Consider the following 18,526-nt stretch of genomic DNA (forward strand, 5'->3'; position numbering starts at 1 on the left):
CATATGTGTGAAAACGGCTGAGAATTGAACAAATAGTGTGTTTATGGCAGGTTTCCATGCAAGACTCCTTCACCTACAGCAAAACAAACTGAATTATTAATGCAGGACTGAATATAGGCTAATTATTAAATAACCATTTAACAGTGATAATAATGTATTACTGCTGAGCTAAAAATGAAAAATTCAGCATTTAAAGCATGCCATAAGGTATAGGGTTGGGCAGTAGGCTATAGCCAAAAAAATCTGTATTTTTGGGCTAAATGGTGATGTGGTATAATCTCAGTATTTACATTTTTTCTATTTGAATTAAAAAAGATCTGAATTTAATAAAAAAAAAAAAAGTTTTTCATATCCTGATCAATATTCTCCTACAATGTTCATATTGAAGGCTATGAACACACACATAGTGAATGTAACCTTGCAGTATCTATTATGTGCAAACAAAGTCAAAACACATTTCATTCTAACATTGCATCATTACAATCTTAAAAACAAAATGCTTTTTAAAGAAGACTTTAAATTCACTAAACTAAAAATGAAAATAAATAAAAACAAAACTGCTATCATAAAAATACACTTATGTTCACCAACAACAACAGATACTTTAGCTAAATATATTTATATTTTAGTGTTAATGTATATTTTAGTCAGAATTATTGCGCTCCGTCTGTTTGGCGCTCGTTCACGGAAGTTTAGCTTGCAGAAGCTCGTTCACCCCTGACAGCAACATGGAAATATTTGCTTGACTTTCTAACATTTACAGATGGAGAATATGTCTGTGAAAATGCAAGTTATGCACTGAGGAAAGTATTCGATGTCAGTTCAGCTTAAAGATTATTAAAGGGATACTTCACCGATTAGCATTAAGCTTTTTATCAATATAAACCCGGTGGTATTTTCGAGTGACCGTGCTTCCCTCCCTCATGTCCCCCTGAGACGAGAGATTTCTGTATTGTGTGTCTGGAAAAAAAACTCAGATGACACAAAAATCAGAGGCTTTTGTGTCCAGAGGCGAGAGACTCCAGCCAGCAGGAGGAGCTCGTCCCGCATGTCTTCAACCCGCCCATAGGGGGATCTCACCATAAAACACCGTCTTTTCAGTTTCAGTCGACTAGTAGCCTAGCGGTATCATTTCTCCCGACACTGCCCTCTGTAACCGGTGGGCGTGGCTTGGGCGTGGCCTCGTAGGGCAGCGAAGCAAGTGCATTCTGGGAGTTGTTGTCTTTCATCCACATGAGCCAAAAACACATTTTCTGGCTTTTCTCAGTCTAGAAGGCACCAACTTCTACAATAATTTCACATTTCTACTACATATATATATATTTTTTTTTTTTTTTTTCATTACACACGTAGATCAGCGGCCCATTGGTTCTTTTCTTGATTGACACGGGGCTGGCCCAATCACATATTTAATTTGAAGTATAGAAATTAGTACAAAACTAATTATGAAAGTTTCCTTTAGTTTTCAGTGCATTTGTTTAACAATATATGGCTATTACTATCATGGGACTAATATTATTACTATTATTATGTAGTAGTGTAATGTAGACAAGACACTGTTACTAAAAAAGGTTTGAATTTTTTCTTTGTTTAATTTGCACACTGAATATGGGTTGGAGCTTTTAATTTTGAACTCTCAAAGTGCACCAGATTGATGAATTCAACATTAAAAAGCACAAAATTTTCTTACGGGGGAGCATGCCCCCGAACCCCCCTAGAAAGACAGAGCAGTGTACACTCCACTCAGCAGTGTATTCAGCCCTTTGAAGTATACTTCAATTTTCATTAATAAATTACAATTTTATACTTATTTCATCTGTTAGCTATCACTCATTCCTCACTCATTAGGCTACATTGCACAGTTATATATATTTCTTTGTTGTTGTTTTTTTTGAGGTGGGGTGGGGGGGGGCGCCAAAATTGTTGGTGCATACACCTCTGACACTGGGTAGTTGCGCCCCTGCATAGACTATAAAAAAAGAGTGACTGACATGTATGCACATAAATCACTGTCTCACACACACACTCTCTGAGTAATATTAAGTTACTGCATAATACATTTTCAACTAGCAGAATAGTACAGAATCACGATACACAGTCTCACTTGTAGCCATGTCTTTTAACTATTATAATATTTCAAAGGGCAAAAATAGGAACTTTTAATTGAGCTCCTCAGCTCAGCTCAGATTTTCTGTTATCCGGGAGTGACGCGAGGCCAAGATGGCGACGGCCGGCTCCGCCCACTTTAGGCTTCAAAAATGCTCTTCAGAAACCTACGGGTGACGTCACGGACACTACGTCCATATTTTTTTACAGTCTATGATGATGACGAAAGCACGTTAGCGTTAGCCCTCCCGGAACCCACAGAGAGTCAGAACATGACTCAACGCTGACTGGACTATATCCAGAGGCAGACAGTGATGGCTAGCATAACTCTGAGGTTGAATCATGAGTTGAGTGTGAATGTGATTGAAAAGTCCCTTTCACACTTTGGTGGTGGAGCGTCGCCCTATCGCCCTAATGAAGAAACCGGCCCTGATTTCACTCAGCAAATATGACACAGGACGCTGTTATAGCTTGCTCTATACAAACAGCAGCTGGTTATGGGACTTGTTTTTAACCGTGTAGGTGATAAATATCATAATATATTAAAGATGAAACACCTGATCCGGCTCTGATTGCCCGTGTCTGTCGTCTCCCCCGTTTGCTGCTGGTGTTTGGATCGCTCCAAGTGCTCCATGTAACTGTGGATCATCTGCAAACACAAACACTCACGTTATCGTTTGACGACACATGCACAAGGCATCTTTTACACAAGCACATGGTTCTTACCTCTGTGTGTCTCTGGTGGAGGGCGTTGTACTCTTTCTTCAGCTCGGCTTCCCGCTCTTCTAATCGTCCAACTAAAAACAGAGGAATGTTTACTTGTGTTTTTATGTGTTTAAACGCAGGTCTACTGTGATTTTAGCCTCTGACAGAGAGGCTTTTCTGTATGGATCTTAACAGGACAGAAGTTACACGCTGTAGTAACAACACACAGCCAGAAGGGGGCAGAACTGACACAGAAATAAACAGCACAGGAATCTTTGTCTCTCAGTAAATCTCTCATTATAAGGTGTTATAACACTAAAACCACACCTGGGATAAACACACCCCAACAATATAGAAGGAAAAGTTCACACATACATGAAATGGTCATATTAACATTGTTTTGAAACAGTGGGAAAATTCCCACATGACCTGATGACTGAGGATCTTGTGGTCTATCATCATCAAATATTCACGATGCTGATTAATGGGTTTTAAATTTGACAAGCCTCATAAATAATGTCTTCGGCTAGTTTCAGGATCCTCGTCTCACATCTTCCGTCTCTAATGTAACCTAGCGTTGATAGTGTAAGATTACTCTCTATGAATCAGTTTGATTCTGTATCAGTGAATCGATTCAGAACTCTGATTCAAAAATGTGTTCATGTCATAACATGTCAAGTTTTGTTCCATTTCTGTCACATTTTTAATGTTTTTGAAAGAAGCATTTTCTGCTCACCAAGGCTGCATTTAATTGATCAAAAATACAGTAAAAATTGTAAATATTATTGTAATGTAAATCAGCTGTTTTCTATGTGAATATATAGTAAAGTGTAATTTATTCCTGTGATCAAAGCTGAATTTTCAGCATCATTACTCCAGTCTTCAGTGTCACATGATCCTTCAGAAATCACTCTAATATGAGGATTTGATGCTCAAGAAACATTTATGATTATTATCAGTGTTGAAAACAGTTCATATTTCTGTGGAAACCGTGAGACATTTTATTTTTCAGGATTCTTTGATGAATAGAAAGTTCAAAAGAACAGCATTTATTTGAAATAGTATCTTTTGTAACTTTATAAATGTCTTTACTGCCACTTTTGATCAATTTAATGAATCCTTGCTTTAAAAAAAAAAAAAAAAAAAAAAAAATTCTTGACCGCAAACTTTTGAAAGGTAAAAATACGTACCTACGTAAGCAAAAATAATTAAATATCATTCTTCCTTATTCATTCTTCTAGTTTTCACTGACAACGGTGCAAAAAACATGCCTTGACTATTGCATCTACCTTTTTAGTTGCATTAAACATGGCAGCAAAAGCGGTTTTGGTCATAATTATGGTTCCTGGGGAAGAAGTAGAATAAAAAAGAAATCAAAATTAAAAAGAAATTGTTTGAAACAAATGTAGAAGAAACAAATGTAGACCAATTTAGAAATTATAAAGTCTTTGTAAGGTTGATTTGCTATAAATCTAGGCATTTGAAAGTTAGCTATGGGAACATAGTAAGTGAATGAAAGTGTGTGTCATTCATCATATCAGACACTTATTATATCAGACTGTAAAATCCTCTGACTCAGTGGCCATTTATGGTTACAGTAGGGAAACAGAAATTATTTCCGTTAACCACAAAATGGGAAGTTCCTGCACAAACACAATTGATTGAACCAGAATGTGTAAGTGCAGGGAACACAGTTTTTAATCCTCGTTCAGGACACTGAAAGAATTGATGAGATTCAGTAGATGTGTGTGTGTGTGTCACCTGACAGGAGTGTTTACGTAAAGTACCCGGAGCCGAGCCTGGCAGTAAAACACGGTCATACACACATCATGTGGCCGAGTTCAGCAGCCCTTAATCTGTAATCCAGTTCAGCCCGTTCTCAGTTAAACACTGTGTGTGTGTGTGTGTGTGTGTGTGTGTGTGTGTGTGTGTGTGTGTGTGTGTGTGTGTGTGTGTGTGTGTGTGTGTGTGCGCGCAGCAGGGCCCTGTGAAATCCCTGTTATTTTATCCCAAATTCCACATTTTTCCTTTACATTTTTTTGGGACTTTTGGACAATTTTAATGGTTAAATTACATTTTAGTAATCAGAAAGCATGTCTAATTAATTGAAATCATGGAACTTAGACAATTGAACAATAATTTATAAAAAAAAAAAAAAAACGTTTATTTTTTATTTTTTATTACATCTTTAGGGCCATATGAAATACATATTTGTTTCTAAAATTCCTTTTTTTTTTTTTTTAACCAAATTCTAATTTGATCTATTCTGGATTCTATTTTAATGGTTTAATTTGCATGATTTTTCTTTTTCAGAAATTCTGTGTATTTAAATTTTTCTGCCAATCAAATGAAGCCATAAAACATTCATTTACATTTATTTTAATCATATAATATTAAACTTTTTTGCCAGGCAAAAACACGGAAGACAGACTGACTGACTGACTGACTGAATGAATGAATTGCATATCATATAAAATGCCATGTTTATTAAATATGGAGCTCAACGGCAACATGTAAAAGGAAGAAAAGTAGCGGCCCTAGAATAGAGCCCTGAGGTACCCCGCAAGTTATAGGAGCAGAAGAATGATGATGATTCCCAATTTCCCCTGTGAAAGTTCTGGCCTCCAGGTAAGAGGAGAACCAACATAAGGTCACGTCATTTACCCAGACACACCGGTCACGACAGTCTAACAGAAAATCATGATCCTTCATGTCTTAAGCTGCACTTGAATCAAGCCAAACAAGGCCGACACAGTTTCCAAGGTCAGCTGCTAATAAAATGTAAATTTGCGCTGATGTGAGGGAAAGCGGTTCACTTACTCTGATCCGCGTAGTTCTTGGTCTTGAGCTCCATCTGTCTGGTTTGAGCCTCCAGAAGCTGCACACGGTTCTGTAGATCCTTCTTGTCTTGCTCTTGCAAGTCCTCATACTCAATATATCTCTAGAGGAGACAGAGAGAGATTTCACACACACTGACATATTCTACAGGTACATTTTTAGTTTTATGTTTTTTCATATAAGACGTTTCTTCTGCTCTCCACGGCTGCATTCATTTGCTCAAAAATACAGTTAAAAAAAGTAATATTGTAAAATATATCTATGTGAATATATAGTAAAGTGTAATTTATATCCTGTGATCAAAGCTGAATTTTCAGCATCATTACTCCAGTCTTCAGTGTCACATGATCCTTCAGAAATCATTCTAATATGATGATTTGATGCTCAAGAAACATTTATGATTATTATCAATGTTGATAACAGTTAATATTTTTGTGGAAACTGTAATACATTTTATTTTTCAGGATTCGTAAATGAATAGAAAGTTCAAAAGAACGGCATTTATTTTAAATATATATATATTTTTTAACATTATCAGTTGCTTTACTGTCAGTTTTGATCAACTTAAAGCATCCTTGCTGAATAAAAGTTATAATTTATTTTTTAATTGCTTTGTAAATCATTTTTAATGTGCATTTAAGAAGAAAAAACAGCCAATTTTCTGCGATTTTCTCCATTTTTTAAAGCATTTATTCAGCATTTTTGGATGACGACACAAGTATATCTCGCATGGGATGTGCTGATCAGACACACAGCAGGGTCAGGGCTCTTGGTTACTCCAGAGTATATAAAAGTCAAGTGCAAAACACAAGGTCAACACAGCAGTCCGAGTGGGACGTGAACCAGGGGTCATTTTCATGATGGTGCAAAGCCATTTAACTCTTTCAGCTGGTGGAAGCCAGAGACCGACTGCTAGAATCCCAACAGCTGCTGATCCGTCACTCATTCCTGCTTCACTCTCTCATACACTAAAGATGAACGAGCCAATGATGGGTGAGGTCTGTGTGTTATTCCCCCTCCTTCAGACACACACACACACACACACACACACCTCTATTGTTAGATGTCACCCAAGCCCTGCAGCAACATGAATGAGCGCAATGGACCACAACACTAAGAGCTCCAATGAAATTCACAATAATGAGAGACAAATATGCAAGTTAATATGGTGTACAGGTGCTGGTCATAAAATTAGAATATCATAAAAAAAGTTGCTTTATTTCAAGAATTCAACTTAACAGGTGAAACTAATATATTATATAGACTCATTACATGCAAAGTGAGATATTTCAAGCCTTTATTTGTTATAATTTTGATGATTATGGCTTACAGCTTATGAAACCCACGCAATCAAAATCCCAGAAAATCTGAATATTACATGAAATCACACAGTAATTACACAGTGATACCATGGTCATTGAACCAGGTTTTGGTTATTTTGGCAGTGTGGGCCGGTGCAAATCCTGCTGGAGAATGAAGTCAGCATCTCCATAAAGCTTGTCTGCTGAAGGAAGCATGAAGTGCTCTGGAAATGTCCTGGTAGACGCTGCGTTGAGTGGACAGCACAGTGGACCAACACCAGCCGATGACATGGCTCCCCAAACCAACACAGACTGTGGAAACTTCACACTGGACTTCAAGCATCTTGGATTGTGTGCCTCTCCATTCTTCCTCCAGACTCTGGGACCTTGGTTTCCAAATGAGATGCAAAATTTGCTCTCATCAGAAAAGAGGACTTTGGTCCACTGTGCTTTATTAAATGCAGAGTCAACGCAGCCGTCTACCAGGACATTTCCAGAGCACTTCATGCTTCCTTCATTCTCCAGCAGGATTTGCACCGGCCCACACTGCCAAAAGAACCAAAACCTGCTTCAATGACCATGGTATCACTGTGTAATTACTGTGTGATTTCATGTAATATTCTAATTTTCTGGGATTTTGATTTTGTGGGTTTCATAAGCTGTAAACCATAATCATCAAAATTATAACACATAAAGGCTTGAAATATCTCACTTTGCATGTAATGAGTCTATATAATATATTAGTTTCACCTGTTAAGTTGAATTTTTGAAAAAAAATAAACTTTTTGATGATATTCTAATTTTATGACCAGCACCTGTATATGCAATTGCATGAATAACTGAAAATTATCAGGAAAAACAATATACAATCAGACAAATTACTGCATTATGTTACTTGGTAAACAAATGACGAAATGAGAGTTCATAATGACGCCTCTTAGAAATCAGTAACATATTTTTCTTTTTCCTTTTCCAAAGTCAGGCCAGTTTCTACGGCTTTTTCATGGCTTATGGTTTAGTTCATGGTTTAGTTAGACAAAAATAAAGCTGATGCATATGCATGCAAATATGGTGTATATACACAATTGCATGATTAACTGAAAATGACCAAGAAAAATAATATTACAATCATACAAATTACTGCATCTAAGATATCAAATGACATATTTGTTTCTTTTTCCTTTTCCTTTTTTTATGTTAATGGCGAGAGTTAGGTTTAGTTATACAAAAATGTAACTAAGAAACCTTAAGACTAAAATTTGATTTACTTGGTTAAAACCTTTTCAAAAGTATCTACAGAATAACACAATTCCTCAAAATTTGTAGAAGTATTATTTATAGTCCAGTAAAATGTTTAAAGAGTGGATTCTGACAAGATGAACACTTTGGGGAATTTTCTCCTGATAGTAAAAATGTCCATATTTAGATCCATCTGTGTATATTGGGGTATGTTGTGGGAATATATAATATTATTTCCAGAAATTGCTGGTGATTGTCATTCGGATGAGTTTTAGATTTTTGGCTTCTTGCTAAAATCCAGGTGGATTTTGGCCCTTTTGATTTCATGGAAGAATTCTGCAAAAAAAGTGTGTCTGTTTCAAAATGTTTAAAGTCGTCTTGTGGTGAAAATCCAGCTTTTAATGTTGTTTATGTGTTTATGTGGTGTTTTTAATCTGCTTTAAGACAAACCATGTGTAAATTCATAAGTCGACACCATTGCTGAGTATTTCCTCCTTAAAACTGCAGTGAACCAAAGACAGTCTCAAAAACACGCTTTGAAATCGCTGGTGTTTCTGACGTCACAAACTACCTTGTAACCAATCAGATCAACGTGTGATTGTCAACCAGTGGATCTCTGTGGAGCTGAGTGAGTCAGTGGAGGCGGGGCTCATTTGCATATTCATAGAACCGCGCATACTAAATGAAGCAAGGGTGTCGAGTTACATTCAAGATATTTTAAGGCATGAAGACATTTTTTCAAGGAAAAAACATTTAAATATGTCTATTTGGTGATCAAATATGAGTTTTAAGGTATACAATTATTGACTACAGATTCGGTCTAGATGGGTTTTAATGCGTAGACCAAATGGACAAATTAAACTTGGTTTTCCTTTAATATATTAATTGAATGCTGAATAGGCTGGATTTTCCTTGTTTGTCTCAAGTTTGATTGCATTTATAATGACAACATTCATTGGCTTCCACATACAGACTTTGGATTGGTGATGTTCTGTAGGCTCCCTAAGCCAATCGTATGCCTTGGTGGTGTACAGAATCCAAAAGTTGTAGGCTATATATGAAGCTGACAAATGCGTACAGACAGTTTTTGTGTGTGAGAACTTGAAACCGGATTCTATTGTTTATCTTCAGTTGGATTTTTTTGCTCGATAGGATTCATGTCCTTGCTTCTGTAGCAAATACAGATATCATCTAGGCCTATATGAACATCACAACCAATGACTTCACAATGCTGTCTATTTTAATACAAAAAAACAGTTACAGATAAAATCCAGATAAAGTTCCTGTTCATGAAGGCCAGACAGGGTTCGCGCCATCTTGACTCTAAAGAGTCTGTTCGATAGAAATAATTTAATGAAGAGAGGAAAACGTCCTCTACAATTAATTTGGTACAAATCCTTTAAAATTCCATGTTTTCATGCTTTCTCCATATTATAAAAGACAGCAACAACATTTTCTAAGCATGACTTTCAAAAAAGACAAGGTGGTGCTTCGACCTTTCCTGAATCCACTAATGAGATGTTTACATTTCAGTATCCAGACCAGCAATTGGTTAAAGCTATAGGGCAATTAATGGGATCATTAATGGTATTTTCCTGGCTTTGAAATAGTTAATATTTCTGCTTCATGCCACGAGAATGGGATTTTTCCTGATATCCAGAAAGAGTTACAAAATTCTCAGCGGCATTTTCAGAAAAAGGTGAGGTAGAGTCCTTAAAAACGGTTATACTACAGGGCTGATGAATGCTTGAATCTGATTGGTTGATGAACGTTCTAAGGTGTGCAGTTATATTCAGGGAAACTCACGGCTAAAGTAGTTCCAGCAGGTTTTGACTGCATTACAGCTGCATATCACTACACCAAATGACTTCAGTTATTTCAGACGACAACAGGAAAAGAACCACAACGACACTGACCACACAAATAAATATAGTAAACAATAGCATAAAAACGACAAATAATTTACATGTTTTTATCTTATGTACGAAAAGCACAGATTCTCTCTCTCTCCTGCACAAACATACAGTACAGACACACACACAGAAACGTGTTGTCAGCGCTGCTCTGACAATTTTATCAGTAAAATAGTTTAACAACTTAAAAGCTACATGACGTTTCTCACTGGCAAGGAAATAACAGTGATGTTCTTGAAGCAGATCAACTTACAGTTTCACTATTAGAGACGCTGATGCCGAACACTTGAGAGAGATTAATTCTCTCTCTCGCTAATAACTCACTGCATAAATAACTGCAAAAATAACCGCATTAATAACTGCATTAATAACTGCAGAAATAACTGCAGAAATAACTGCAGAAATAACTGCAGAAATAACTGCAGAAATAACCGCATTAATAACCGCATTAATAACCGCATAAATAACCGCATTAATAACCGCATTAATAACCGCATAAATAACTGCAGAAATAACCGCATAAATAACCGCATTAATAACCGCATTAATAACTGCATTAATAACTGCATTAATAACCGCATAAATAACTGCATTAATAACCGCATTAATAACCGCATTAATAACTGCATTAATAACTGCATTAATAACCGCATAAATAACTGCATTAATAACCGCATTAATAACCGCATTAATAACCGCATAAATAACTGCATAAATAACCGCATTAATAACTCCATAAATAACTGCATTAATAACTGCATAAATAACTGCATTAATAACTGCATAAATAACTGCATAAATAACCGCATAAATAACAGCATTAATAACCGCATAAATAACCGCATTAATAACCGCATTAATAACCGCATAAATAACTGCAGAAATAACCGCATAAATAACCGCATTAATAACCGCATTAATAACTGCATTAATAACTGCATTAATAACCGCATAAATAACTGCATTAATAACCGCATTAATAACCGCATTAATAACTGCATTAATAACTGCATTAATAACCGCATAAATAACTGCATTAATAACCGCATTAATAACCGCATTAATAACCGCATAAATAACTGCATAAATAACCGCATTAATAACTCCATAAATAACTGCATTAATAACTGCATAAATAACTGCATTAATAACTGCATAAATAACTGCATAAATAACCGCATAAATAACAGCATTAATAACCGCATAAATAACCGCATAAATAACTGCATTAATAACCGCATTAATACCTGAATTAATAACCACATTAATGACCGCATAAATAACTGCATTAATAACTGCATAAATAACCGCATTAATAACCGCATAAATAACTGCATTAATAACCGCATAAATAACTGCATAATAACTGCATTAATAACTGCATTAATAACTGCATTAATAACCGCATAAATAACTGCATTAATAACTGCATTAATAACTGCATTAATAACTGCTTTAATAACTGCATAAATAACTGCATAAATAACTGCATAATAACTGCATAATAACTGCATAATAACCGCATTAATAACTGCATTAATAACCGCATTAATAACCGCATTAATAACCGCATTAATAACCGCATTAATAACCGCATTAATAACCGCATTAATAACTGCTTTAATAACTGCATAATAACTGCATTAATAACTGCATTAATAACTGCATTAATAACTGCATTAATAACTGCATAATAACTGCATTAACCGCATTAATAACCGTATTAATAACTGCATTAATAACTGCTTTAATAGCTGCATTAATAACTGCATTAATAACTGCATTAATAACCGCATAAATAACCGCATTAATAACCGCATAAATAACTGAATTAATAACTGCATTAATAACTGCATTAATAACTGCATTAATAACTGCATTAATAACCGCATTAATAACTGCATAACTGCCATCAGTGGCTCAATCCTCCTTCACTAGCTCTAAAATGATGTTTTGGAATTAGCATTGGAGACGTGGGATTAGATGCATAAGAAATGAGTCCCACAAACAAGAGCATTTTAAGGACAAAACCTGACAAATGTCTTAAAAACAACATTTTGAGGTGTGGTAACCTAATTATAAAGCGGAAAATTAACTCCGGGCCGTTGGAATTATTGAATTGAATTATGTGACCGCATTACCACCTCAGGTGTGCATTATTTTTTCGAATGATTCAACGGCCCATTGTCAATTATATCTTACGTAATTAATTTTATCTGGTTGAACAAGCTTACGTCTTTAGTCTACAGTGCTCCTTAAACTCAGATTTTTTAATACAAACAACACAAACTCATAAGGTCATCTAGCCTTTATCACCCCTAAGAGTGTGAAGCACATACAGTATATTTGTCAGCCCAAACTATTCATTTTAATCAGACGCCTACGTGCGTCTGCAGCTCACATGAGCCTCTACCTGACGATGTTATCAAGCAACTGCCTCAAACTTCACACGGAGAGAAGTGCATCTGTGTCGTGTCTCTGCTGATAAAAGGAGGCTCCGGGACATCAGAGAGTCCGGACACACACGTGTGTGTGTGTGAGGGTCTTATGATCTCAGAGCCGCGGGTCAAAACTGCATATCCCTGCTTAACCTCGGACTAAACCCCTGCAACATTAACATCATAACAGATGGAAGCTTTCAATCCAATTCAATTCACATTTATTTGTGAATTTTCACAATATACATCATTCCAAAAGCAGCTTTACAGGGAATGCATGAGTCAATTTAGATCTGTTATCAGAGGTGACTAAGTTATGCATTTCAGAAATGTGCATATACAAAAATCACAGTTAGCTAAAAATGTATTAATTTAAACAATGTAATAATTTAAGGCAGAAACAATGAGCTCATTGAAGTAATGAAGTACTGCCTACTTCCACTACTACTACACTGTTAATTTGTTTTATTTACAGCAAGTAAAAGTCCATAATCAAACTACAGTGTCCATCTACAGCATGACAACATGAAAACTCGATAGTCCGATTCTCAAACAATAAGATTTTACTCAAGAGAGGACACATTAAATTGATCAAAAGTGACAGTAAAGACATTTATAATGTTACAAAAGATTATATTTCAAATAAATGCTGTTCTTTTGAGCTTTCTATTCATCAAAGAATCCTGAAAATTTACAAATGTAATGGTTTCCACAAAAACATGAACTGTTTTCAACACTGATGATAATCCTAAATGTTTCTTGAGCATCAAATCCTCATATTAGAGTGATTTCTGAAGGATCATGTGACACTGAAGACTGGAGTAATGATGCTGAAAATTCAGCTTTGATCACAGGAATAAATTACACTTTTAACCGCTTTTTTGTTGCCTTTTTCCCCCATCACATATTTTAGTAATCATCATAAATTTGGTAGGCCTATCATTTGAAAGCTTAAACACTCAAAATTCATCCTGTGAAAACTTTGAAATTGGACATTGTGATATCATGGAAATGGCACTTTGAACACTTTTAGCGGGCGGTGTCATGTTTCATATTATTTTATATTAATTATAAAAATTATTTTATAAACAACTTTTTTAATCCTGACAATACACATATTGTCAGAAAGGTCTGAGTCTCAATGTTCTATATTTGGCAACGCTTTTAAAAGTGATATTGTGAAAGAATTGTATTAATATGTTACAGGAGAACACAAACATTTTTTTATTGTTGAATGTTGGAGTCGCCGGGTGGCTAATGTTTGTATTAGCCTAAGCTTAAACAAAATAATTTTGTGATATCAACTTTAAATTTGGAACCCTAATTGGTTAGACATCTGACTTTGACTTTATAGGAATTTTAGAGTAAAAAATATTTAGTGAAATACATATTTTATAAAATAGATTAGTAAATTTGCTTTACAGTAAACTTAAAATGTCTATAACTTTATTACACTTTCACTTTTTAAAATGCTTTCACTTCAGCAATAATCTGCTGAGTGTCTTCTTTAGAAAGAGAGAGAAAACTGCAAGCATTTTGAGGAATAGCATTGTTTTGGTTTTGCTTCATCTCTGCGTGATTGTGCAGAAGAATATGAGCCTTCACAACAGATAATGCTTTACAATGCACTCTGTTAGAGATTCATATGGCAATTTATCTGTTCAATAAAACGCCTTACTCTACTTTTGAGTAATAAAAACACCATCATCTCCGCTTTTCCAACATTTCCAATCCCTCAGTTCTCACCATCTCTGAAAAGCTGAGCCAATGTTGATTCTTGTTTCATTACGAGCTCGGTCTCGTTCTCTTTTCTCCAGCAGACTCTCCTCTGTTCGGCGTTTGTTTACAACTGGTGATTTCATATCAATCCTAAACTTGACAGGGTTAACTTTGAACAAAAAGTTAAATAGTGTCCCTTTTAGGGATGCACCGATAAGAAAATGTTAGTCGATATCGATAACCGATAACTATTTACATTTGAAAACCGATAACCGATATATTGGCTGATAAATCAAAACCAACATTTTTATAAAATTTTTGAGAGCCTGATTACAAAAACAAAAGTTTCATCATGTCCCAATCACACAATTATAATGATGTTCTCATGATAATGTTATGTAGCCGATATGACAGATTTGCACTGCAGATGTTGCACATAAACTCTATTTTCCTTTTTTGAAGTGATTTCAATCATATTTCAAGCAATTCAAAACCCTCATGCTGAACAGTGGCATCTGAAGTGTCTCAGCTGAAGAAAATAATGCATTATTTATCGACTTTAATATATCGGCCAAATTTTCTAATCAGGAAAAATAACAATAACATTAAAACTGATCATATATCAGACAATACCGATATATCGTGAATCCCTAGTACCTTTGAATTGTAATAATATTTCACAATTGCTATTGTATTTTGGCCCAATAAATGCAGCCTTGGTGAGCATAACAAACTTAACTATCTTAACTACCCCAATTTTTTAGTTAATTAAGGCCAATTATTGTATTTACACCACCTCTAAACTCTCTATGTAAACTCCTTTTGCAAGAACAGTTTCATTACAGAAACTCTCTCATCAGAGTGTCTCCTAACAAGTGGGCCATAATTAACTAGGGCAGTATTCTGGTGTTACCCATTACCACAGATCAGCACTTAATCAAACATATGACTGCTTATGAAATTCCAAAAGCAAAATATGATATGATGTCTATAATGGCTTAAAAACCGGAGAACTCGCTCACTGTGGAACGACAGTGACGGATTATGCGGGTCAGGAAATAACATGCACCATTTGTGTGTGAAAGGCACAAACTTGTAGTAGTAGTAGTTAGTAGTTAACTGGAGTAGTTAACTGGAGTAGTAGTTAACTGGAGCTAAATCGAATAAGAGCATTAGCGTTCGAGCCAGAGCTTGCTTTATAAAGAGAGACATGTTTTAAAACACACACAATGGACTTGCTCTTCTCCGGTCACAACAGATGTTTCTGAAGCGACACTGAAGGAAGTCCTTATGCACGATTTACAAACACAGAATTCAGAGCCAACCTACGAGACTTCCAGCTAAGCTGGCACACAGGCTTGTGAAAGCGAGCACGTTCATCATATGATGCGGAGGACAGCGCTCATATGAGCAGAGGAAGAGTGTCTGGCTGCATACAGACTTCAGGCTCTCGCTCCGCATAATATCCCCATTGTGCCTCACAGATAGAGGCTGCTGTGTACGCCACTATTGATAGAGCTCTCTTTAACTCAACCGTGCTTCCTCAGGGCTCAGAGCCACGGCTCGTCACACAGCCACGAGATACACGCCGATAGCAAGGTTTCACTCGCGTCTTGGGTGCTCCCAGCTATGGTTATCCGAGCTTAGCGTTATGCATGGGTTCACTGGCTCTGAACTGAGTCACATGAGGTCAGTGTGGTAAATCTTGGAAACATGCATTCAAATTCAGCAAGCAATGCTTAAATGTGAAATGTGCAATTGTCTGTAAATCCTGTAAATCTCTCGCTTTGCTTAAAACTTAGAGCTTTTTGTTATTGGTTTAGTGTAGGGATGCACGATATATCGGTATCGGCCGATATATGTGATTTTTATAATGTTATCGGCCCGATAAGAAAATTTGGCTGATGTATTAAAGCCGATAAATAATGGATTAGTTCCTTCAGCTGAGACACTTCAGATGCGCACTGTTCAACATGATGGTTTTGAAATATTAAATATGATTGAAATCACTTCAAAAAAGGAAATTATAGTTATGCGCTGTCATAGAGGCTACATATAATCAACATTATAATTGTGTGTTTGGGACATGGCTTTTAATATTGAAACTTTTGTTTTTATAATCAGGATCTCTAAAATGATATAAAAATTTGGATTTAGATTTAGATTTATCGGCCAATATATCGGTTACACATATATAAAGAATTATCGGTTATCGGTATCGGCCAAAAAATTCATATCGGTGCATCCGTAGTTTAGTGAGAGTCCAAATATCGATTTATTAACCCAGTAAAGCCTAACATGATTTTTTTTTTTGGAACAGTTAATGGAACCTATAGACATGTTTGCATATGTGTTTTATGTGATGAATCAGGCTTTTATGGTTTAAATATTACGATATAGTGAGAAGGGACGGGAACGTGACAGTGACGATGATCACCATAAAGAAATGCATTTCTTTTTTCCCCTGATTGGTTATTGCTGTATTTAGGTTAGCATTAGGACAGTGTGCCGTCCAGACTGGAGAACTAAAGTGAAACTATGGCTTTGGAAGCACATAGTGATGCCTGGAATCATTTTGATTATGAAAATACATGTATACTCAGAGTCATGACGTGCGGAGACTCAAACTGAGCAAAAATATGCAATTTGCTGCAGATGCTGATATTTCTATGGACAAAAAGTGATGAGATTCTGATGCTTGTAATGTAAATCAATAAGAACTTTATAACAGTAAAGCAGATACTGACATAAAATGCATATAAATATCAATATCTATAAATAATGTCTTAGTAAGATGCTATTTAAATGCTTAGTTTTATGATCAAAGCCCTGTAGTTTTACATAATACAACGCAATACAATGATGATTGAGAGATGAACAAATAAACCTTCCTCAAAAGCCTGATGATCACATTTGAGACTCATCATATTTCAAAAAAAAAAAAATGTATGGATAATCAAGTAAACCTGCTTCAGTCCAGTAAGGGTTTATCTTTAAATATTAAAAGTTATTTACGTTTACTTTTCACCTTTTAATTTCACAGCAAAAAAACACATGAACCACAAAATACTAAAAGGCTTTTAACTTGGTATAAAAAAAATTTATTTATTTTTTTCGGAGATTGTGTTCAACAAGTTTATCAGCAACGTTTTGATCATGTTGCTCATTTAGAAGCCCTAGAAATGCATGTATTGAATATGATACAGTAACTTTATAGAGTTAAATATTAAGCTTATTTCAGGATACCAAACTTTGAAGAAGGATTTTGGAGCATAGCGAAGCATTTACTTGCTAGTGAAGAAAGCAGGACTGAAAGAACGGCGCACATTAAAGTCTCCAAAGACTAATTGCTGTGAAGAAACTTCAGGGACTGAAAGGAAACGAGGGAAAGCCTCAGAAATATCCTGACGGGAGAAAGGAACTCAGGAAGCTCCTCTTCCGGTGCATTCAAAGCCATTCCCTCACATTTCCTTACAGAGTTTAGAAATACAAATGCAAACCAATATACACAAATGTGACCCTGGACCACAAAACCAGTCTCGAGTCGCACGGGTTTATCTGTGGCAATAGCCAACAATAGCCAAAATTATACATTTTTCTTTTATGCCAAAAATCATTAGGATATTAAGTAAAGATCATGTTCCATGAAGATATTTTGAAACTTTCCTACCGTAAATATATAAAACATGTATTTCTGTGAGTGAATGCAGCACAATCGCCAACATAAATGAACAACTTTAAAGGAGATTTTCTCAATGTTTCGATTTTTTTGCACCCTCAGATTCCAGATTTACAATAGTCGTATCTCGACCAAATATCGTCCTATCATAACAAATCACACATCAATGAAAGGCTTATTTATTCAGCTTTCAGATGATGTATACATATCAATTTTAACATTTTTACACATGTGACTGTTTTTGTGGTCCAGGGTCACAAATACGAAAACATGTTTGACTAATGCATTGCAATCGCAAAGTTCTTGAGTGCATACTTCACACTTCTGCTGCTTTACTATGGCACTAATAAACGTCAATGATAAAGTTATACCATCAAAAGTCTGTGTCATTAACCCAGATTGCACTTCTGTTCATTTTGCTTGATGTTATTGCGGTTCAGGGTTGGGAATCAGAATTCTGGAATCAAATACTTGTTATAAAATTAAAATTTTGATTCCTCTTATCGGTTCTTTTGTGAGCATTTCAATATGACTAAACCATTCAAACGCGAGACGACTTTCCTGCTGCCATCTCTATAATAACACTAA

At 35.6% G+C, this 18,526-nt stretch overlaps 1 protein-coding gene across 7 annotated transcripts in view; it reads right to left on the reverse strand.

Moving 5' to 3' along the window:
- The window catches only part of spag9b (sperm associated antigen 9b), a 100,891-nt gene that overhangs the window by 65,554 nt on the left and 16,811 nt on the right, over positions 1-18,526 (reverse strand). For all 7 annotated transcript variants that reach the window (XM_079851968.1, XM_079851964.1, XM_079851969.1 and 4 more), the window contains exons 2-4: positions 5,632-5,752; positions 2,833-2,903; positions 2,664-2,755 (exon numbers count right to left, since the gene is read on the reverse strand). In XM_079851968.1, the coding sequence (XP_079708094.1) occupies positions 2,664-2,755; positions 2,833-2,903; positions 5,632-5,752 (284 nt within the window). The remainder of the gene's footprint in view (positions 1-2,663; positions 2,756-2,832; positions 2,904-5,631; positions 5,753-18,526) is intronic.

Source organism: Squalius cephalus, assembly GCF_949319135.1.
Source record: "Squalius cephalus genome assembly, chromosome: 19".
Classification (NCBI taxonomy): domain Eukaryota; kingdom Metazoa; phylum Chordata; class Actinopteri; order Cypriniformes; family Leuciscidae; genus Squalius; species Squalius cephalus.